This window comes from Apteryx rowi, unplaced genomic scaffold, assembly GCF_003343035.1.
Source record: "Apteryx rowi isolate R43461 unplaced genomic scaffold, aptRow1 scaffold_287, whole genome shotgun sequence".
In the NCBI taxonomy this organism is placed as follows: Eukaryota; Metazoa; Chordata; class Aves; order Apterygiformes; family Apterygidae; genus Apteryx; species Apteryx rowi.
In genome coordinates this window covers 1,045,138-1,067,113 of record NW_020449274.1, presented here as the reverse complement: position 1 = coordinate 1,067,113, position 21,976 = coordinate 1,045,138, and the positions used below count along the sequence as shown (strand labels likewise).

Here is a 21,976-nt window from a genome sequence, read left to right as displayed (position 1 = left end):
TGCACCCGTATAAGATGGCAAACTTAATCGATAAATGTTGTGTGTGCTCTGACTGCTCCATCAACCGGCCGTTCCCCCGTCTCTCTCCCTCTCCTCGGGCCTCCCTATTCCCTGAGACACAACAATATTGAAATTAGGGCAATTAATAACCCTACAATGGCCTCTAAGTGTTCAAGTGAAAGGAAGAGTCGCACGTCCCTCACTTTAAATCAAAAGCTAGAAATGATGAAGCTTAGTGAGGAAGGCACGTCGAAAGCTGAGACAGGCCGAAAGCTCAGCCTCTTGCGCCAAGCAGTTAGCCAAGTTGTGAATGCAAAGGAAAAGTTCTTGAAGGAAAGTCAAAGTGCTACTCCAGTGAACGCACAAACGGTAAGAAAGCAAAACAGCCTTCTTGCTGATAGGGAGAAAGTGTTAGTGGTCTGGATAGAAGATCAAACATTCCCTTAAGCCAAAGCCTAATCCAGAGCAAGGCCCTAACTCTCTTCAATTCTGTGAAGGCTGAGAGAGGTGAGGAAGCTGCAGAAGAAAAGTTTTAAGCTAGCAGAGGTTGGTTCATGAGGTTTAAGGAAAGAAGCAGTCTCCATAACATAAAAGTGCAAGGCGAAGCAGCAAGTGCTGATGTAGAAGCTGCAGCAAGTTCTCCGGAAGATCTAGCTAAGATACTTGATGAACGTGGCTACACTAACCAACAGATTTTCAGTGTAGTCGAAACAGCCTTCTATTGGAAGAAGATGCCATCTAGGACTTTCATAGCTAGAAAGGAGAAGTCAATGCCTGGCTTCAAAGCTTCAAAGGACAGGCTGACTCTCTTGTTAGGGGCTAATGCAGCTGGCGACTTTAAGTTGAAGCAAATGATCATTTAGCATTCTGAGAATCCTAGGGCCCTTAAGAATTATGCTAAATCTACTCTGCTTGTGCTTTATAAATGGAACAACAAAGCCTGGATGACAGCACATCTGTTTACTACATGGTTTACTGAATATTTTAAGCCCACTGTTGAGACCTACTGCTCAGAAAAAAAGATGCCTTTCAAAATATTACTGCTCATTGACAATGCACCTAGTCACCCAAGAGCTCTGATGGAGATGTACAATGAGATTCATGTTGTTTTCATGCTTGCTTTCAAAGTTTTACTATTTAAGAAATACATTTTGTAAGGCTATAGCTGCCATAGATAGTGATTCCTCTGATGGATCTGGGCAAAGTAAATTGAAAACCTTCTGGAAAGGTTTCACCATTCTAGATGCCATTAAGAACATTTGTGATTCATGGGAGGAGGTCAAAATATCAGCATTAACAGGAGTTTGGAAGAAGTTGATTCCAACCCTCATGGATGACTTTGAGGGGTTCAAGACTTCACTGGAGGAAGTAACTGCAGATGTGGTGGAAATAGCAAGAGAACTAGAATTAGAAGTGGAGCCTGAAGATGTGACTGAATTGCTGCAGTCTCATGATAAAACTTTAACAGATGAGGAGTTGCTTCTTATGGATGAGCAAAGAAAGTGGTTTCTTGAGATGGAATCTACTCCTGGTGAGGATGCTGTGAACGTTGTTGAAATGACAACAAAGGATTTAGAATATTACATAAACTTAGTTGATAAAGCAGCGGCAGGGTTTGAGAGGAGTAACTCCAATTTTGAAAGAAGTTCTGTTGTGAGTAAAATGCTATCAAACAGCATCACGTTACAGAGAATCCTTCATGAAAGGAAGAGTCAATCGATGCGGCAAACTTCACTGCTATCTTATTTTAAGAAATTGCCACAGCCACCCCAACCTTCAGCAACCACCACCCTGATCAGTCAGCAGCCATCAACATCGAGGCAAGACCCTCCATCAGCAAAAAGATTACGACTCGCTGAAGGCTCAGATGATGGTTAGCATTTTTTAGCAATAAAGTATTTTTTAATTAAGGTATGTACATTGTATTTTTAGACATAATGCTATTGCACACTTAATAGACTACAGTATAGTGTAAACATAACTTTTATATGCACTGGGAAACCAAAAAATTCATGTGACTCACTTTATTGCAGTGGTTTGGAACTGAACCCGCAATATCTCCAAGGTATGCCTGTAGTCTATTACGATACTGTAATTCAGGTTGATTCAAAGTAGTTATTTCTAAAAATGTTTTGTCTAAACAAATTTTCTTTCTAGTAGATCCTTTAGGCAAAGAAGCTGCTGTAAACGCTTGTCTTAACGAGACCTTAGTCTCACAATTTTATCATTTTCAACTATCTTGTCCTTATTTCTGTGAGTTTTCCCTCCCCAAATGCCCTTTTTCAATTCCCTCTTGGCTTGCTAACCTCCAGGTTCTGCATGTGCCAGCCTGTGGATGATTATGGCATGTTTTGTCTAAGTTATTAGAGCCTCTCCTTGATTTTTTGGGGCAGTCTATTGCATTAAGCAGAATTCATCAGAGATGGTGATGGAAGGTTTCAGAGCAAAAAATTAAGACAGTTTTGCTTACTCAAGAATCCTTTATTTCTGCTGCTCACGTGCTCTGTCTTACACATGTTGTATTGGCACAGTATTGCTGGGGCAAATCCTTTGCAAAGTTGTGGTTTTGAACACAACTAGCCCAACAATCAGCATCATTATAAGGGAACAGCAGTTCTGCTAACATACATACAAAGGAAAGGACTCAAGCTTTTTAGTGACTTAAGTTCATCTCATCAAGGATATTACTAATATCAGACATTTACAAAAATATAAAATACAAACATAAGTTGTCTTCAGTCTTTCATGAGCTGATTTCATCTGCTTAAGATGTATATACTATAGGTAAGCAGTTGGTGCGTCTGTGGAAACATTACAGGAGAAATTTATTTTCCCTGCTGTTACCATACCTACTGCTGTTCACTACACAGTTCTTCCCACTCTAGCTTTGCTTTCTACTTTGCAAACATGGGGAGGCCCACATAGAGTGCAGCTAAGTAATTCTGTAGGGAGAGACAAGACTCTGTAGAAGCTTCAATATTTAAAGTCCAGACTTCCTACAACAGAAGAGAGGTTTGGCATGACCTCCACTGCAGATATTTTAGACTCTTCTGCTGGAAACAGTAACTGGATTTAATATACAGCATGTATTTAACTAAAGCTAGCTCCATAAAGCCACCATTAATCCAAAATGCTAGTGGTGCTTCATGCTTTTCTGGAACATAGGTTAATCTATCATTCTCTTCTTGTGTTGCAAGTTGTTTCATCTGAAAAGTGACTTGTTTTCTACTGTCTTGGCTATGGCTTGAAGGGTAGATCTTCAGTCATATGACTATATATTGCAGTAGCTTCTGTAAAAACATGAGATCCTTTTCATAGGTATTGGCCAGATATACAGTACTATTTATGAGCCACAGCAGGCTGCTTCCTACCATGTGTTTTATTACTTAAATATCCTAGGAAACCCAAGCTTTGCAGCTCATTGATGCACTCCACACAAAGAAAACCGAAGGAGCATGAACTACCCACACTGCATTAGCCTTTAGCCAATCTCTGATCACTTTAATTTAGCAAGCACTAACAAACACTTCAGTTAGAGCAAATGTCTCCTAGAGTATGACAATTATGGACATTCCTGTATTCATCTTTGTCAGCATTTTTATTTTTCTTAAAAAGTCAGTATTTAAAAACAAAAGCAAGATCAGAGATTTCACCTTGTGCATTGCCATGAGGTTTCTGCTCCCCATACACCTCTTACAGAAGTCCCTTGTCTGGTTTCAAGAAGAAAAAAAGGTTGTGCTGTGTGTACTGGCTTGATCTTGGCTCCATCTGCTGCTACACAGTAGCCACCGTCTGCCTTATACATGGGCTACACTGCTTCATCACTTTAAAGCAACACCTCCAGCAGTCTAAATGCACAAGGTGTGCTGCGGATCTACATTTGCTAGCTGAACACTTAGCAGAAAATTGCAGCACAAAGGAAGCTAATGGGTAGGTTAAAGCCCTGAGCAGGCAGACATGGAAATTAGGGTGGTGGTGGGGTTTTTTTGTTTTTGTTTTTCTTTTAAACATCAAACAAAATACAGCTGTACAATCACTTTTCAAGAAGTAATACAATGAGAATGACTGTGTTGGAGTGGAAGAATAGAAAAAAGGGGGGGGGAAGAGGCAGAAACACTTTCAGAGTTAAGTCACTATTAAACAAATAAACAAAGAAAAGGTGTTTTAAAATGAAACATTGGTATCAAAACTATTACTTCATCAACTACAGCTAAACATTATTTCCCCCAACTCCAACTTTTCCTATTCCACATAAACTTAAACTCATGGGCATTTAGACCAACAGTCTTTCTATAGCTTGCTGGACAGACTGGATCTGAGGCTTTAGCTGTGATCCCTCCTTGATGGTGATCGAACAGGCAATGACAGGCCGGGAGACACCACATGCTCGGCCCAGGGCCTGCTTGGAGCGCACAAAGACATAGGGCACATTCTTGTCCTCACAGAGAAGAGGGAGATGTAGGATGATTTCCAAGGGCTCAGCATCTGCAGCCATCACAATGAATTCTGCTATTCCTCTGTTCAGTGTTTTGGTGGCTGCAAAAGAAACTTACAATTAAGTCTAGGGCTTTCTATAAGGCACATTAATGAAAAATATTAACAGATGTTGAAATTAGCATGAGCAAGCAGGAAATCTAGTGGTAGCATGAGGACAGCTCAAGGAAAATGGCAGCTGCAGGGCTATGGAAGAAGTCCAGACAGCAGTGCACCCTTGCAGGGATGAAAGCTGACCTTCAAAACATAGTCAGCAGGTCCAGGGAAGGGATTATTCCCCCTGCTCAGCACTCACAGAGCTGTATCTAGAGTAGTGTCCAGCCTCACCCTCAAGCGTAGGGGGGAGACTGACAAGCGGAGCAAGTCCAGCACAGAGTGGCTAAAGTGGTCAGGGCACACAATGGACAAGGAGAGACTGAGAAATCTGGTTTGTTTAGCCTGGAAAAGAGAAAGCCAAGGTATGGGAAGATGTCCTTGCTGTCTTCCACTACTTAAAGGGTAGAAAGGATAGAGCCAGACTGTCCTCATGGGTGCATAGTGAAAGGACAAATTGCAGTCTGCAACTGTTGCCTCAGGGAAATTCTGATGGGACGCAAGGAGGGGGGGGGAACACCATGAGAGTAGTACAAGTCCTAGGACAGGGGCCCAGAGAGACTGTGGAGTCTTCATCCTTAGAGATTTTTTAAAAGCTTGACTAGACAAGACTCTGAGCAACCTGATCCAGCTTTAAAGGGAGTGCTTCTCTGGATAGATTGCACCACAGACCTTCAGAGGTCCCTTCAAACCCAAGTTATTTTATAATTCTAAACTAGCTAGGCATCTGGTAATCCCAGTGCCTCACCACTAAAGCATGCATGAACACAATACACCAGGAATACAGTTTGAGCATCTACCAGAACTGTATATAAATGTTGAAAAGGTTACAGTTTAATTCTGTCTGTGAATATTCCCTAAGCAGGCAAAGGGGAGGAAGAAAGCAAGGCACATTTGCAATAGCCAAGATGGCCCCCAGCTGAAGGGAGAAGACAACCTCCAGACACAGCTTCTCGAAGCTCTTTCTATAATTCAAACAACTCTAGCATACTTTATAACAGGCAGGTCTCACCTTCATTGGCTCCCTTACGTAGCTGCTTATAGTTGCAGGATTGCTGCACAAGATCCAGTAGTGTTTTGGTGAGCTGTGCATCAGCCAGTGGGTAAGCTTTGGGGTTCACTTCTGCCTCACTCTAGTGAAAAGAAAGAGTAAGGAGTATTACAACAGGAGTAAAGGAGGCTTTGTTCTGAACAACACTACGTAGGCCTTAAGTCTCACATATATCAACTGCTGGGGCCAACTCAGCTCCCTATTCTCACCTGCTCAGCACATGCACTAAAAGTCCCATTGCATTTCATTTCTCATGTTCAAAGTAAACAGCATCTCTGCCCCCACAGCTGGGCCAGGTAGAATTGGACAATTTCAATCCTGTAATCTAGCAGCAGTGAACTAACAGCGGCCTCAAGCATGTGCTACCAAAGATACTATATAAATGAAGGGTTGCAGAGCAAGCTGCTGCCACCAACAATTTAACAAGTTTAGACCTGAACTTTAAAGAAAACCTGAGAAGAGTAAGATATCAGATTTACTCCTGCAAGTTACAAATAGCTTCTAGATTTGAACATCAGTGGCATACTGGAACAGTAATAACATCATAACAGGCATTAATAGCCAGTACTGGCAAAACTAGAATTCTTTCAATATGTGCATTCAAAAGCTGACAATTTAAACACGATTAATATCTAAAAGGAAGTGGTCCAGCGTCCAACTACTGCTATGTTCCGCCACCAGCCCTAACGGGGAGTTAGGGCACTGCCCCCAAGCTGCTCTTCTTCACGGAGAGCACATGCTTCTGCTTCCGAGGGAGCCAGCAGAACACGGGAATAGGGTCTCCTGGCACAGGCGACCTCACAGAGCGCCAGCCCCCCGCTCTCTCCACGCGTGGGAGAGCCCCAAGCCCCCATGTTGCAGATGCCGCGCGAGTTACCACCATTCCCTCGCGCGTGTTAAAGCGGCCAGCGCGCATGCAGCAGCCACCCGCGGCCCGCACGGCCTCCCCCGCCGCACCCCGGGAGGCAGCGTGGGGCGGCCCAGAGGCCACGTGCTCCCCCTGCTCGGTTCCGCCCGCCAGCCCCCGGGAGGCAGCGCGGCTCCTGGCAGCGGGAAGGCGGCCACCTCGCCGGGGCCGCCGGCGCACGCGGCGCTGCCGCTGCCCCGGGCCCTCGTGGGGAGCCTCGAGAGCGCCCCGCCGCCCCGCTCACCATGGCCGCGCCCTCGGCTGCCCGCGCCGCGCCGCACGCGTCCGGTCGGTCCTCTCAGCCCGAAAGCTTCACGGAGGAGGAAGAGGAGGAGAAACGCGTCACTACCGGAAATGAGATGTCGGTGAGCCCGGGGGGCGGGAGAAGGCGGCGCCGCGCCCCTCGGTGCCGCGCTGCCGGGGCTGGGACCGAGCTTTGGGGTCGGCGCTACGGGAAAACAAGCCTGGGCGTTTCGCCCCAGGCGCGTGACTGCTCCGTGACGGGATGGGAAATAACGGGATCAGCTGCGGATAAACGTCTGTTCGTTGTTTCAGCCGCAAACGTGTTTCGTCTGCAGGACCCCCTCCCTCCCGCTCTCCATCCCCACGAATGTTGCATAAAAATGATGCTTAATTGGCCACCTGTACGTGAAAAATAAGCAGGAGGTTCCCCAATGCCGACTGACTGCAGATGCACTGAAATTCCCGGTGTTAAGGCTGGAGGGTTGCAGGTTGAAGGATACGCAGGAAGCACAGCAGCACTGTGCACACCAAGACGGCTCCGATTCTGCCGAGCTGAGAGATGGCTTCCTGTTCCCTGCCAGCTGGTTTATTCCTGCACAGACACATAATACACCAATATGCAGACAATTCTACATCATACAATATTACGCGAGGCAGGGAGTTGTTAAATTTGCAGCATACACAGAGACATACACTCATACTTTTTCTTGAATTTTTCTTCCCACTTATATTCCACCTTTATTGGCTTTGTTCCACTTCTAAGTGCGGAAGAGGATAAAGTGTTTGACTTAACTACCCAAAATCAAGTCCTGAAGACCTCAACTACATCTAAAGCTAAAGGCAGAACTGCTGAACTTTGGAGAGGCGCTAACTACAGCTAAGCATCTTCTCAGTGGGAGACTGCTTGTCTGCTCCTGGCCTGTCAGGACTTCTCTGTGCTTCAGTTCCTCATCTCTAAAAATGAGGATGACAGCACAGACCTATTTCTACAGGGAACTGTGGGGATGCATAAAGCATTATTTCAGCCCAGACTCTACAGCGATGCATCCTGTAATATAAAATATAAATGAAAGGATATTGAGAAATCATGTCTTGTTCTTTATTTGTCCTCTGCCAAATGAAGCTGAACATCTAAGGGCTACTTACCAATTTCCAGGGGTGCTCGTACTGACCAGTAACATGTTATGATGAACATTATTACTAAATGACAAGGCTGTGCAGATGGGGGTGACAGACCATATCGTTCTATGGCAGGTAGATGTCTAGCTGGCAGTTTTGTGAATATGGCTTGAGCATATTCATGAGCATCTATCCCTGGATATAGAGATCTCCCAGATGTTTACATTTTAAAGGGGCTTTGATGCTGAGGAAAGCTGGCTTTCCCTATTATTCTACACTGCATATAGACAGTAACAGTTTAAGATTCTCACACACACAACCAATTCATTTTGATATTGATTTCAGTGGAGGAACCACCTCTGTAAAGGATGAAATTTTTCTCTTTTTAGAGCTAGGTGCTAGCCAGGCCCTACAAAGTATCAGCCCCTCTTGGGAGGGGAAGGAGCTAAGTGAAACAGAAACATGAGGGGAACAGGCAACTAATGACAGGGGACAACCAGTGGAAAAGGAAAAGGAAGGTGTGTGAAGGCTGAGGGCTCACACATGGATGAAAGGGTACCAGAGAAGAGGTTGAGCTGTGCCCTCCACTCAGAAGGGGCCCATGCAACTAGAGGACACTGCTCAGAGGTGCTCTGCTCAGAGACATGAATGGACATGGGAACAGATGTAGGCCCCTTGTGAGTCTTACCTGGATGAGATCACAAAAATTGGATCAAAATTCACATATGCTTCTTCCATATAAATCTTCAGTAAAAGGTGAAATATTTATCTGAAAATATGGAGAAGAGAAATAATCAAATAACTATCAGATATACGGCTGGCTTTATACCTGCTGGTACTGTAGGCAAACCCCATCTCTTACTCTTTCCTCTTATATGGGAAAAAAAAAAAGTCTGGCTAAGCTTGTCTAAACATACCATAAATATATCTGGGGTCACCTCTCATACCAAGGGGAAAGTCAGTACTCTCTCAAATCAGTGTTACTAACTGAAATCAAAGGTCCTGGGTTTCCTTACTCTTGGTCTCCTCCCACCTTTCCCCTCACTCTCCCCTGTGCACATTTAAAACAGTGGCTCTGAGTCTGGAGTTCCTCCAGTCCGTTTCCTGGCTTTATCGGCTCTGCTCTCATCTCTCTTTTCACACCATTTTTCTTCTCCCACACTCTTTCTATCCCTGCTACTCCCATCCCTGCGGGTATTTTATTTCCCCAGTGCTGCCATCTGGTTCCTTTTCTTAAATTCTCGCTCAGGCCCTACCCCACCTCTCCCCATACGACAGCGTGTGGGGAACGTCCTCCCCCAAACTCCTACCGCGTCCCCCTCCCTGACTCTAGCGGGACCCCTGCCCTGCCGCTCCCCTTTCTGCACCCACTTCCAGGGGGCTACATCGCGCACGCATTTCCTCCCTCGCCCCCGTCTTGCAAGGTGGCACACTCCTGGCAAGCGGCGGGGCGCAGCTCTCACGCCCTCCTTCTGCTTCCGCAGAAATCCCCGACCCCGGGGGAGGAAACGCTCACTAGGCGGCGCAGCGCCGCCGCCAACGGCCGCCGCCCTCAGGGGCGCCCCCACGCATGCGCACTACGCCCGCGCGGCGGCCGTTGGCGGCGGCCGTTGGGCGATGGCGGCGGCGGTGTGCGCGCGGCAGCCCGGTCGCCACGGCGCGCGCTGGACCCTGCCATTGCGCCCGCCGCTCTGCCTCGCTTGCGCTGTGGAGACCTTGGGTGACAACGGCGCCTCGGTGGGCAGCGCCCTCGCCGTCTCTCTTCCCCGCCCCCGGGGGGGACCCTCTGCCTGTGCAGGGCCTTGCTGGCCTCCGAGAGCCTCCCCCGGGCCTCCCCCAGCCTTGGAGCATTGGGCCCTCAAACCCTTCAGCCTGTGCTGGCCCCGCAGAGGGGCCTACCCCACCCCACCCCACCCCTGGCTTTTCCATCTCCTGCTTCCAATTTGGGGCTCRAAGGTGGCTGGGTGTATCTTGGTGCTAAGCTCTTGGGCCCAGATGTGCTGGGATGCTCTTCCCCCTAGGATGGCATGAGCAGCAGCTTTGTGTGGACCTAAGTGCTAATGGCACATTGTCTCCGATCTGTAGTTGGTGCGTAAGAAACACACGCTCTCCCGTCTCCGTGATGCCTTGGCATGGCAGGCGCTCCCAGTCATCCGACTGCTGGCACCAGATGAAGGGCTCTGTGTTCATTTGATAGGAACGCTCTTTGGTAAGAGCTCCCTTGTGGCCTTATACAGTAGCAGCGAGAAGGCAGTTCTCATCTGCTTTTGAATGGATGAAGAAATGTGAGGTTTCTCCATGTTAAAAAAAAAAGAATATAGAGACTACTAATAACTACTTCTATACTCCCACTTTTCCATGTTAGATGTATTATATTCCCTGTGGAAAACTATGCCTGTCATTTGATTTAGAATAGGTTAATTAATTTCCTTATTCACCAAAGAGCAGAATTAGCATGCTAATGAAGCTCTTGCACTTTTCCTAAGTATCTTAGCTTGTCTTTAAAGTCTTGTCAGACACAGTGCTCTGGCTTATGGCTCTTCCCAGAATGCCTTCTGGTCTGCTGTCACGCCTCAGTGCTTTCTAATCTTGCTGAACTGTAGCATTACATGAAGATTGGTACAGAAATGAAAGTGTGAGTTTGAAAAGATGCTGTAGGATTTAATATCAAATGTGCAAAATACTTATCTACGTAGTGTTTTTTTACACCATCGCTTTATATCTGTAGAAATTCTTGTAGCTGTAGGACTGTATTACCCACTTCTTTCTGGAGGGTCAGACTCACAGCAGAAGACAGTGTTCAGAGGGATGTCAGAAAGTGCCTTTCCAACCACAGTCTCTGTGATCCTGAACATCTCTTAGTGGTTTTTGTTTGCAGAGCAGTGCTGGGGGAAAGGTCTTTGAAATGTTGACTAAACTCTTGACAGAGAAGGAATAATGGTCTAAATGAAGCAACAGCAAGGCAGGAAGAGAAAGGTGGAGGATATGAATGCAAGAGCCTTCAAAGAATAAATATATTGGATTCCATTAATTCCCAGATCTCATTTGCACATCACAGATGTTTCTTATTCTTTCAGGGGGAAGTGACTTACAAGCCCCTTCCCATGCCTTGACACAATGAATAATTCAAACAGTGTTTTCCCAGTTGGTTTGCACAAACTGTGCTGTGCATATGTTGGAAACAGAGCTATGTTAGAAACAGAGTTTTTTTGCAGGTTTAGTTCTCGTTTACACTGTCTGCGTACATGGTCCTATACAGATGTGGAGGGAGCAGTGCTTATGGCCAGTCCAATCCTATGTTGTATGACCCTAACACTTAATACCCCAGAAGATAAGGGAGTTGTGTTTGCATTTCAATGCTCTTGCCTATTTTTAAATAATAATTCTGTCTCTCTCTTTAAAGAGTTTACAGTTGAATGGTTTTGGGATAGCTTTGGGTTTTACTGTGCTTGCTATAACTCCTAGAGCAGTTGGGCTCCCAGTCCAAGTTTGGGGGTACACGTAATAATATGTAAATTTTGGATAGAGCTTGAGTGAACCAAGGGTGCATTTGGTGCCAGAATGAGAGAGGGAGCTCCAGCTGAATGTCGTAATGTCCCTGTGGCCTGCTTATGGAGGCATCTTTTGTGATACTCCTTGAGAGTACCCCCCTTCATTTGACAAAATCAGGTTGGTGTCATGTGAAACAGGGAAAAAACAAAACAGTTCTAAAAGGATTTGCAGCTCTTTTTACAAGAAGACATTGCAACACTGATAATCACAAGCAGGAATGAGTTCCACAATTGATTGTTGCTTATCTTTTAGGGATGTTGCATACTGTGGAAGACAGCAGTGCCTTGGACCTGTTCCTAGAAGGTGAGAGGCAGATGCCATGTCTCAGATACTGATGGTTTGTGAAGTTGAGTCTGTGTTTAGTCCAATACAGATAGTGAGATGTTCAGCTTCTACATGTCTTAAATTGGGAAGAACATCTGTTGTCTTTCAGTGCAGGGTGGTGAGCAGACTGTTTTGATATTTGGGGGGGGAGGGGGGAAGGGTGGGCGAAGCAGACACGTGGATTTAAATATTAGTCTCATACAGGTTCTGTGTACAATAAATTTAGCATCAGATGGATAGCAGTGGTAAACAAAGCCTTATCTTCAGGCCTGACCCAAGGCTCATCAAAGCAAATGGAAATCGTCCTGTTGGCTTCAATGAGCTTTGGGATCTGGTGCTTCTCCTCAGGATAGAGTATTTGGGATTTAGCTGTGCAGGCTTCTCTTTGCGAGCAGTCCTTCATTTGTAATCTGGAGGCAATGCCTGCAGGGCTGAGAAGGGAATCTCTGCAGTCCAATTAACCTTGGGCATCTTTGCTGAGTCTAGTGATATTAGCAATGCAGTGGTTTCCTCTTGTCCAGCCACAACAGATGAAAAGAGGTATGATCAGCTCATTTCATAGAGGGTTATCAGTTTTCAAGCATGTACTTGACATGGTGTTACAAAGGTGAGAAGGTTTTCTGCCATGTTACCATTCCTCTGCAAGGTGGATGCTCTCAGACAGAGCCATTTTAACTGAGTGGTTTTTAACCTGAAGGTTTTTAGAGATTCTGAGAGTTCTGGGCAAGAAAGGACCATTAAAACATCTATATATCTATGCCTCTACTGAGTCCTGTAGCTTTTTTTTGGCTAAGGTATGTCTCCTAGGTAAACCTCTGGTATTGCCCTGGAGCTACCAAAAGATGGTGGATCTAGAAGTCCCTGTTTTGTTTTTTTTTGTTGTTGTTTTTTTTGGTGATGCTTTGCTAGAACACAAACAGCACTTGCAATTGGTGCCTGGTAAATGTAGTTTCTTGTTGATTTCCTCTACTAGGACAGAGTGGACAGAATTTTTACAGTTGCTTTGAACAAGAATAACAGCCCTGAGTTGGGGCTGAGGAGGTGAATAACACAAGGAGAGGTGAGGCCTTGCTCTCTGGAAAGGTATATGAGATAACTGCAGTGTGTAGAAATGGCTGACAGACTGCACCGTTATCTCAGGGGCAGTAGTAGAGGAGGAGCTCTCAGACTGTATCTAAGCATAGTCAGCAATTGTGATTCTCATGTCTTCTCAGGAAACACATGTCTTTAAAGGGCAATTTTCATACTTTTGGAATCCTTCCCTGTTCAATTTTCAGAAGTTTTGATGGTTTTAAACAAGGTATTTGTTTCTTTCTTTTCCTGGTTTCTTGCATTTATTTTGTGTCCTGATGCTCAGTTTGTCACTTGTGGTTCATTTCCATGTATGGTTTGTTGTGCTACTAGAACAGGACTGCTGTGGTGTTGCTGCAGAAGGCTCAGGCTGGCCTCTCAGAAATAATAGTACTGGGATTGCAGATGTTACCTTGCTCTGTCAGCACCTCCATGCTCACTTAACATTTAAGCTCTTTGCTCACTCCTCTGCTAAAGCCCTGTAGAAGATAGCTTGTGAGTGCCCTTTGATGTGAATTACTGATCCTGTTTCTTCTGCCTAGTTCTGGTGCAGCTTATAGTGGAGCTGAAGTCGGAGCAGTACTTACACTGTGTTTTGGATGAAAGCCAAAAAGAGGTCAGTGAAGATGAGTTCCCTGCCCTTCACTTCAATCCTTCAGAGGTTGAAAGATAGGAATGAGAGGCCCTGCAAAATTGCAGCTACTGCTCTAGCAGGATGTCCTAATGCCAGCTCCCCTCCTGTGATTTCGGCAGTATTGGTGTCTGCTCTGGAGCTTTCCTGTTGTTCCTGGGAAGCCTCACAGCTGCATGGCTTCATGATGCTCTCATGAAGCTGTGGGCTTTCTCAGATTCTTCTTTCCCTCCCTTACCGTGTCAGTGATAAAAGGAGCTTTCCCAACCTGCAGCTGATCAGTGGGCTCTTGCTCTCTTCATTCCTATATTTGTGATGGTCCCACAGGGTATAAAAACCTAGGAAAATAGCAAAGGTGGGAAGTTCAGCTGGTTCATCTCCTCATATAAGAGCTGGAGATGAGAGGGAGGAAGAGGAGCAAAAAGTAAGAGGCTTCTTGGGTGAATTAAGAGATCACTGCTGCATTCTGGAGACTTAGTAGGTGTGTCCAGGGTTTTCCTGCGATTTATCCTAAATGGTGAAGAGGTCCCTACTTAGGAAAAGATCCTGTTCTGGAGCATTATGCATCACAGAGAGCTTGCTGTTTGGTGTACATTTCTGCCTTTGTATTGTGTCCTCATCGGTGAAACATTTTCTTCCTCTGTCTCATCTGCAGCTGTGCAAAGCAACTACCCTGAGAGGCAGCCTGCCCACATTCACTCTCTTGGGCAAGCTGGCAGATGCCATCCCTGTCTTAGCTGATTTACTGGTGGTAGAGCACAGTGAGTAATCTGTCATGCCCCACTGAAGTTTACATCCAGGTAGTATTCACAGCCCTAATACACATACACATGTGTGCACCCCTGCCCCCAGCAGGCCTTTGCGAAGGTCTCACAAGAACTCTGCCCCAGAAGGTAGAGTGGCTTTTGGGCCTCCTGGGTTGCAGATCAGTACCTTAATAGCATGCTTGTCATTGTACTCTTTGCCAGCCTGGCAAAACCAGCCTCTGTGAACTGAGATTTGTAGGTCTGCCTTGCAGGTGATATATATTTGGTTTTTCTTTCCTTGGTTCAGCCCCCAGGGGTGTGCTGAGCATGCTTAGCTGTTGGAAGTAGCTGGGGTGATGGATCTTCATCTGAGGAACAGTGAACTCCTCCAGCCATTTGTTTCTGTACCTCTGCTCAGAGACTCCTAAAAGCATTCCTTATGTCTGTAAATGTTTGACTGGATTAGGTGGAGATGTGGAGGTGAAGTAGTTAATCGCTTAATTGTGACATTCATTAATCTGCGTGCACAGGTCTGTCCAGTGGCCTTCTGCAGGCTTTTGAGGGAAATAGATGGATGCTTTAGAAATGTCAGTTCATTGGTGTGAATGCTTGCCATTACGTGTTCCTCATGCTAGGTAATTTAGTGGATCACCTGCTGATGGGCTTGACATATCCAAATGAAGGTGTAAAGGCTGCTGTCTGCTACTTGTATGGCAAGCTGTACTCCTCTCCTGTTGGCACAGAACGGCTCTCAGCACACTTCACGGAAAGGCTGTGTGGTCTCTTCTTGAATACTTTGAGACATGCACAGACAAAGGAGCTACAGGTTAATTGTTTGGGTAAGGCATTTCTCAGAGAAGCTGTAAGGTGCAAGGGAATGCTTAGAAGAGAGGAGAAAGCCTTGGGTAGTTTAGAGGCCATAATGTGGATTGTTTTCTAGAGGAGCCTTAAACAAACTTCTAGGTGATTAGGCTGTAGCAGGGGAGCCTTGTCTGAAACAGCTGATCCTTTCTATTACTGCATAGCAGTCTCATGACCCAGCCTGGCTGCTGAGCTTCCCCAGCCCTCTGTTGTCCCTAGAGCCCCATGTTTGCCTAGGACTGAATCTTTCAGCATTTGTACTGCAGCTTGACCCATCTCAATGTGATGTTATCATCCTAGGAACAGACCATCCGTCAAAGTCTCTATATGCAAACACTAGGCACAGACTGATGGGTTCTGTAGAGCAGTGGAATGGAGTCTAACAAATATAATCTTCTGATGTGGGACATGTGTTATTTAGGTTAGAAAGCTAATGTGGAAATAATACTTTTTTGCATTTATGCTTCCAACTGCACTTATCAGCTGTGCTGAAGAGCGCAGTTCCAGCCCTCCCAGCATTGCTTGTTTGCAAACCATCCAGGGAATTCCTCTTTCATGTAGGAGGTAAGCAGGAATTGGATTGCTCCTCAGATCATCTACTCAGCTACTGGAAATGGATGATGATTCCTTTAAAAGTTGAATTCCACAGCTCAGGCCATACCCCTTGTGAACTTGTACTGAAATATACTCTGATGATTTGCATCAGTACATGTAGCAATGCTCTATACTTTTATACTGATTTTTTGTTTAACTAAACACAACTGTTTCAGTAAGAGCCTGTGAAAGTAGAAAGGGAAGATGAACACAAGTTCTCTAGGAAGTATTCTGTGGAAAATCTGTGGTTGTTGTTGTGTCACTGACTGTAGCTTGGAGAAAAATGCAGGTCAAGAGCTCTCTCAAGAAACAGTTTAGAGGAAGGTACTGGAGCAGAGAAGACAGTGCAGCTAGGTTGTTCCTGAGTTCATTTACCATTGTACATGCACATCTCCAAGAAGGAAGAGGGAGGAGATCAGACCGAGCAAAAAGAATCAGCAACATGGGGTTGCAAGACCTGTGGCTCATGGAAGTGTCCGGGCGTGCAGTCAGCAGAAGCTCCCTAAACATGGGATGAGGGGCTTTGCAGGGAGTGCAGGATAGGGGAGGAGCTGGCAATAAGTCTTAGGCTGTAAGTACTCCTGTGTTAATGTACTCCTTCATGTGACCAATGTGATGCTTGCTCCCACTCCCTCTTTTGTAGGTTTGCTTAAGGAGCTGCTGAAATCCGACCATTTTGTGTCCATTCTTATGAATAATTCAAAGACAGAGGAGGAGTCTGAGAACCCTGACTTTTTAGAAGGCGAAAACCCACTGCCACTTGTTCTCAAAAAGGTGATGGGTGAAGTAGTCTTGCAACATGCAGCCTATGTCTTTCTAATAGGTTATCCCTTGTTCTGAGGTGAATTGTTGGTAGAATTAAAGAATTTGCTGGACTGTAATAAATCTTTGTTTCAGGCACTTGACTATGCTGTTGCCAACATTGACCAGCAAAAAAGGCTGCAGTGGAAAATGGAGACACCCCCATAGATCATCCCACTGTTCATTCCTGCAGTGTGGAGGGGGGAAATTTTCCTTGTGGCCCCACCTGGTTTTACTCACTGACACTTGAGGTCTGATACAGCACTTGTAGTGCCAGCATAACTAGGCATGGGGGCAGAGCTATCCTTACTCATAGTCTTCTATATTGTGATTTTCATTTTGCATTTTTGAGTGTATTTGGCCATGTTTTATCTTGCCTTGGCAAATTTGATCAGTGAAGTACATGTCAAAAGAGAGATCTTCATTTCTTTTTTAAATTTTAAAATTTAGAGGGAACTGTTTGCTATTCATATATGCACCGTTGACTTCCTCCCTCCTTTTGGCTTTTGTTTCCCAACAGCTTTTGTTGACCAGAGACGAGATGTTACAGGCAGCAAGTTCTCACTGTATGGCAGCAGTGCTGGTTCACTCTCCCAGCAGATATGCTCCTGCCTTTATCCATGCAGATGTCCCAGGTGAAGAAGTGCAGCAACACCTGTTGTTTGTCTCCCGGTATCAAAGCCCATCCTGCTTGTTTGTATGAGGAGTCACTCTGGCTCTGTGAAATCCACTGATGGCATAATCTGTGCAGTGACTGTTTTGTACCAGTAAAAATAGCTAATGTGATTTTAGGAAGAGAAGTAAAGAATAAATTTTCAATTGAAAGTATAGAAGCAGCTGTCAACAGGCAGAATGGAGATGTCACAACAAGAATTTGGACAGGTCCTTGAGGCCAAGCCCCCGCTTGAATGATATTAGGGAATGTTTTATCAGCCATGTCTCCCAGTTGTAAGACTTCAGTTGTGCAGATGGCTTATAGTCCGCTTACCATATAGAGAGCAGAGTGCCCTTCACCACATTACATTGCTAGCTGCCTCCTGCAGCCTCTGGGTTTTCCTTTAAAACCTTTAGTCCCAGGTCTCTCCTGTCTCAAGAGAGACTGCATTTTGTTTAGATTCCAGCCTATGCAATATAGCTCCAAAGCCTTAACAGGCTGGAATCGCATCTTATCCCGCTAAATATTGTGAATTTGTACAGAATTTGGCCTAGGATTTAGCTTTGAAATCCAACTGTGGGTGATGGTTCATTATTTCATTCTGCTCTCAGAAGACAGAAATGCTTTGGTTTTGTAAATCCCTTAGGAGATGTAAAACTTTGAGAAAAAATATCACTGTGTCTGTGGTAAAGCTGGCTTTGTGGTTCTTCATTTGTGCCAAAGGCTAGAGCCACAATTCAGCTCCTGCCTGCAAAGTTTGTGCTGGGAAGATGTCTGCCTGCAGTACTCTGCTCTCTAGTCACTTTGTTTTGAAAACTAGCGTAACTCCAAGTATCCTCTGCATTCTCCATTGCTGCCATTTCATACTATAACCATTCTTCCTGTGGCTGTTGCTATGCTTCCTGGTTTCCTCCTTCTTCCTTTACTCTGTTTTAGGAGCAGCTGTGCCATGCTGCGAGCAGACTACCCCTTACCTCTTCCTTATTTGTGTGTGTTTGCAGAATTCCTGTTTGAGTGTCTCTCATGCACCAATGAAATTCTCATCTGGTCAGTATATTGCTGCTTGCTCCTCCTAACTGAAGAGCGCCTTTTCTTCTCGAAGTGTCACACAGTCTATGGTGAGTCATGCCTGTCTGACAGAGTGACTGCAGTATTACTGTGGGCACTTGCTGTGCCTCTAGCTGAATTTCAGTGCTTTAGGAACAATCACCATTTCCAGTCAGGATGGGTAAAGAACTGAAGATGAGTACCCACCAGATATGTTTGTAATGTTTTCATAGCTTGAATTTACAGTGTCTCTGACCTAATAAGTTCCTAATGAGCACATGTGCATTATAATAGCCAGGCATCATGACTGACACTACCTCAGGACTTATTAGGTGTTTCTGTGAAGATGCCAAGGATGGATTTAGGAAAAGAAGCCAAATTCCTTCCTTTCTTCTGGACTTTCCTCCAGCAGTGGAGGTTGAGGCCTATTATGAGGGAGCTGAGTTAACACAGCAGTTTTGGGCAGTTGTTGTTTCTGTCAGTGACTCAGAAGAATCGTTGTTGAAATCTTCCTTCCTTTTAAAAATTCATTTTGGTCCCATTCTGGATTTTGGGGTGTGTGTTAAAAGCCTTCTCTGTGCCTTCTCTTGAACATATGCAGGCGTTGAATCTCTGGTGAGGAGTCTCCGAGATGTCCTGCAGCTGAACAATGTAGAGTTGCACAAGCAAGGGCTCCTGCTCTTCACTGAAATACTGAAACGGTAAGGGGCTGCCCCTTGTCTGGTTTGCACCGGCAGAATTTGTGCCCCCAGGATGGAAGCTGTTGGGCTTTTACTGTTTAGGCTTTTTCTCTGAAACCAAGTATCTATGCCCCAGAGCCTTTTGTGTTTGAAAGATGTTGCTGAACAAGCACATCTCCCTTATCCTTGTGAAGAAGGGCCTGATGGTTGTTTTCGAACCTCCCAGCGTGTCCTCTTTGTACATACAGCCAGCAGCGTATCTGCTTCTTCCTGCTTCCTTGTCTACTTGAGAGGCAAATTCTACTCTCAGCAGTAGACAGGACAGAAGGGGAAGGCTAGAATGGTCCAGGTGTATGTGAGCAGGCCAGCTCCTGCTAAGTGCATCTCTGTGACAAAATGGCGCGTGCAGATTCCATGGCTTTTGATCCTGTGTCTTCATCTGAGCTAAATTCAAACAGGAAAAACAAGTTCCAGGTTGAAATATTAATGTTTTCTGTCACTTTTTTTCTCTCTTTTTCTACTAAAGGGTAGCAAAACTTGGCTTGTTTTTCTTCTACGCTTCCTGTTTCTGCCTCTGTGATTTTGTTCCTGTCTTGTCATGCTGTTGTCACAGGCTTCTTTTTGCTGCTTAGTTCTCCCAAGAGAGTCCTTGAGCTGAATTTTGGAAATGTCATCATCAATTCTGTAGCAAGTGGCAGGGAAAGAAGGGAAAAGAAAAGCAGCAGTGTTGGAACAGTGTGATGATGCCAGTGTGGGATCTGTCAAAAAGAGAAACCAGAATGTGGGAAACACTAATTACAGCGTTAATGCTTGTAAAGCGGAGAGAACACTCTGCCCAATTACTCTCATTTTCTAGCACACACATTCCCCAGTTCACTGTGGTTTACCTTAGAAGTGTAGTTTTATTTAAAACTATCTCATGGTGGGGGAAGGGGTCTCCTCTTGGAATCTCTGCTCCTTGTTTCCCTTGTAGCTGGATTCTGTTGTTTTGTTTAGGCAAGACTGACCGTCTCCATTTGCATTGTTAGAAGTGTCAGGAATGGTGGGTAGCTCTCCCTGCAGTGCTCCTTGCTTCTCCCAGCACCACTGGAGTGGCGGGCACAGTTTGGGGCCCAAAGACAAGAAGGTGCACAAAGCTGCAGGAGTGCTGTCCTTCATGCTTTTTCCCCAGGCCCCAAAGAAATCAAAATGTGCCATATTGCAAGTGGGTTTATGGCTCTTGAATGAGTCAGCAGTACTCCTCCATCCCTTCCTCCCTGCATGAGTCAGTGAAGACTTTTCTGAGGTGTTTTACTTCAGAAGGTCAGTGATTAAAGGAAAAAAATGCAGGGAATTAATAGAATTAAAGTATCAGCAGAAGAAACAACATGAGGTTCAGCATACCCCTTATCATGGCTTGGGCCAAAGACTGCTCCTGGTTCCTGAGCTCCACAAGGCCTTCTCCCTGCCTTGCCCACCTCACAGCTTTTTCTCACAGCAGAATGTGAGGCGACTGCCAAGCTGGATTTGAGCGACTAAAAGGAGGGCTTCTGCCTCTGCTAACTTTTTACCCTGCAGCTGGGCTACTAATTTAATTTCTGCTGAAGTTCACTTTTCTCTCTCAATTGTGCATGGGAGCGTGTGCTCCTGGCTCACTCATCAGGCATGTTTGTGAAAACTGAATAACAGGGAATGCTTTTGGCTTCAAGTCTGACTTCTGTCATGCTGTGCTTCTCCTTCTCTGGCTTCACTTGTTGGTCTCTTTGGTGAGGCCCTCTGGCAAGCTGTTAGTGCCCCTTTCCCACATGTAGCTGCCTGTTTCCCCCCTTCTTCCCAAATGTACCTGACTTGCCAGGAGCCAGCTGACCCCTATCTGCCATTTATACAGCTCTACCCAATGACAGAATTAATGACTCCTCATCCCTGGGTGCTCTGGTGTGGAAAACTCAAAGGTGTCGTGCCATAAGGTGACAATGAAAGTGCTCACTATCAATAAAAAAATGTCAGAACAGTTGGGTTATGTTTATTTTCCTGACTGCTTTTCAAGTTTATGAAAGTCCCTGTCCTGGCAGCATCTGGCATTAGAAATGCCACAGGACTATGAGAGAAGCTATTCTCATGGTTTTGTCCTTGTTCTAGGATGGTGGTGTTTGCATGTTTACCAAAAAATGTGAATTTTCAGATGAATCCTCAAATGCTAGAGCAGATGGGCTCAGCATAAAGTCCTAGGCAGAGGGATCACTATGTTTTGCAGAGCCTGTTTTTCATGTGCTTTTCATATCAGTATTTGCTGGCACAGTCACATAGTTATCCAAGCTGTGGGTTTTTTCACCATAGAAGGGCTCCAGACGTTCTCAAGTTTGAGACTGCATTCCTTGAGAGCAGCTGGCTCCAAATACTGAAAAGCATGGAACCGCATGGCTCAGCTATCCATTTGGTGAAATAAAGAGAGGGTGCTACAGTTATTTTATTCTGACAATATTCTCTTTGCTGTTTCCTCTTTTCAGGCAACCAGTGGAAATCAAATTATTCACAAACAGAGGTGTATGTAAAGAAGCCATTGATGTTCTGATGGAAACAGTGAACTGCCCAGTGCTGGAGGTGGCAGTGGAGGCTGTGAAAGCTGTGGCAGCCTTTCTGAGGTAGGCAAGAAGGTGTTTACAGGCTTTTTTTCAGATGGGTCTGTTGATACCATGTTGGTCTCTGTGACTCCTCTGTGGCTGTGTGGGTGAGTGTGCTCTGCAGCGGGAATTCTGGCTGAGACAGGTGTAGGTACAACAGAGCTACCCACCTAAGAGGGCTGTCAGGGCAGCGTAGCTGTGGTAGGCAGCAAGCTGCTGCAGCAAGGACCTAGGGTCCCAGGCAGACTTGTAGTACATAAGTTACTGTGGCTTTGTCACTCTGTGCCCTATCTGGATAGATAATGGCAAGCATGAGACTGTGTACAGTGATAAACCTCCTGATTGCAGTGGGGCAGACATTGAGTGCAGTGATGGTGTATTTGGGCTTGCATCTGTATGAAGGCACTGTTTGGAGAGCATGGCCTTAGTATGCTGTGTTGGAGAGAGGTGGCAATGGCATATTGCTGTTGAAGGAGCAGTTATTCCTGCTGGTCTTGCCTTACTGCC

General features: G+C 45.5%; 2 protein-coding genes and 1 non-coding gene across 3 annotated transcripts in view; 1 reads left to right on the top strand and 2 right to left on the bottom strand.

Annotated features, from left to right (window-relative positions):
* Positions 1-2,460: 2,460 nt before the first annotated feature.
* Positions 2,461-6,881, bottom strand: SNU13 (small nuclear ribonucleoprotein 13). The gene is made up of 3 exons (XM_026069146.1): positions 6,790-6,881; positions 5,600-5,720; positions 2,461-4,536 (listed from the first exon to the last, which is right to left on the bottom strand). Exons 1-3 carry the CDS (start codon positions 6,790-6,792, stop codon positions 4,274-4,276), a joined length of 387 nt encoding a protein of 128 aa, XP_025924931.1. The 5' UTR covers positions 6,793-6,881; the 3' UTR covers positions 2,461-4,273.
* Positions 6,882-8,588: 1,707 nt separating this feature from the next.
* LOC112967728 lies at positions 8,589-8,701 on the bottom strand. Its single transcript, XR_003254088.1, has one exon. It is a non-coding gene; the product is annotated as a U5 spliceosomal RNA (small nuclear RNA).
* An 823-nt stretch (positions 8,702-9,524) lies between these two features.
* Positions 9,525-21,976, top strand: part of MEI1 (meiotic double-stranded break formation protein 1) — a 40,568-nt gene continuing 28,116 nt past the window's right edge. The window contains exons 1-11 of the mRNA XM_026069140.1: positions 9,525-9,644; positions 9,993-10,116; positions 11,712-11,762; positions 13,397-13,470; positions 14,141-14,246; positions 14,867-15,070; positions 16,330-16,460; positions 17,008-17,122; positions 18,144-18,260; positions 18,791-18,890; positions 21,356-21,490. Of these exons, the coding sequence (XP_025924925.1) occupies positions 9,525-9,644; positions 9,993-10,116; positions 11,712-11,762; positions 13,397-13,470; positions 14,141-14,246; positions 14,867-15,070; positions 16,330-16,460; positions 17,008-17,122; positions 18,144-18,260; positions 18,791-18,890; positions 21,356-21,490 (1,277 nt within the window). The remainder of the gene's footprint in view (positions 9,645-9,992; positions 10,117-11,711; positions 11,763-13,396; positions 13,471-14,140; positions 14,247-14,866; positions 15,071-16,329; positions 16,461-17,007; positions 17,123-18,143; positions 18,261-18,790; positions 18,891-21,355; positions 21,491-21,976) is intronic.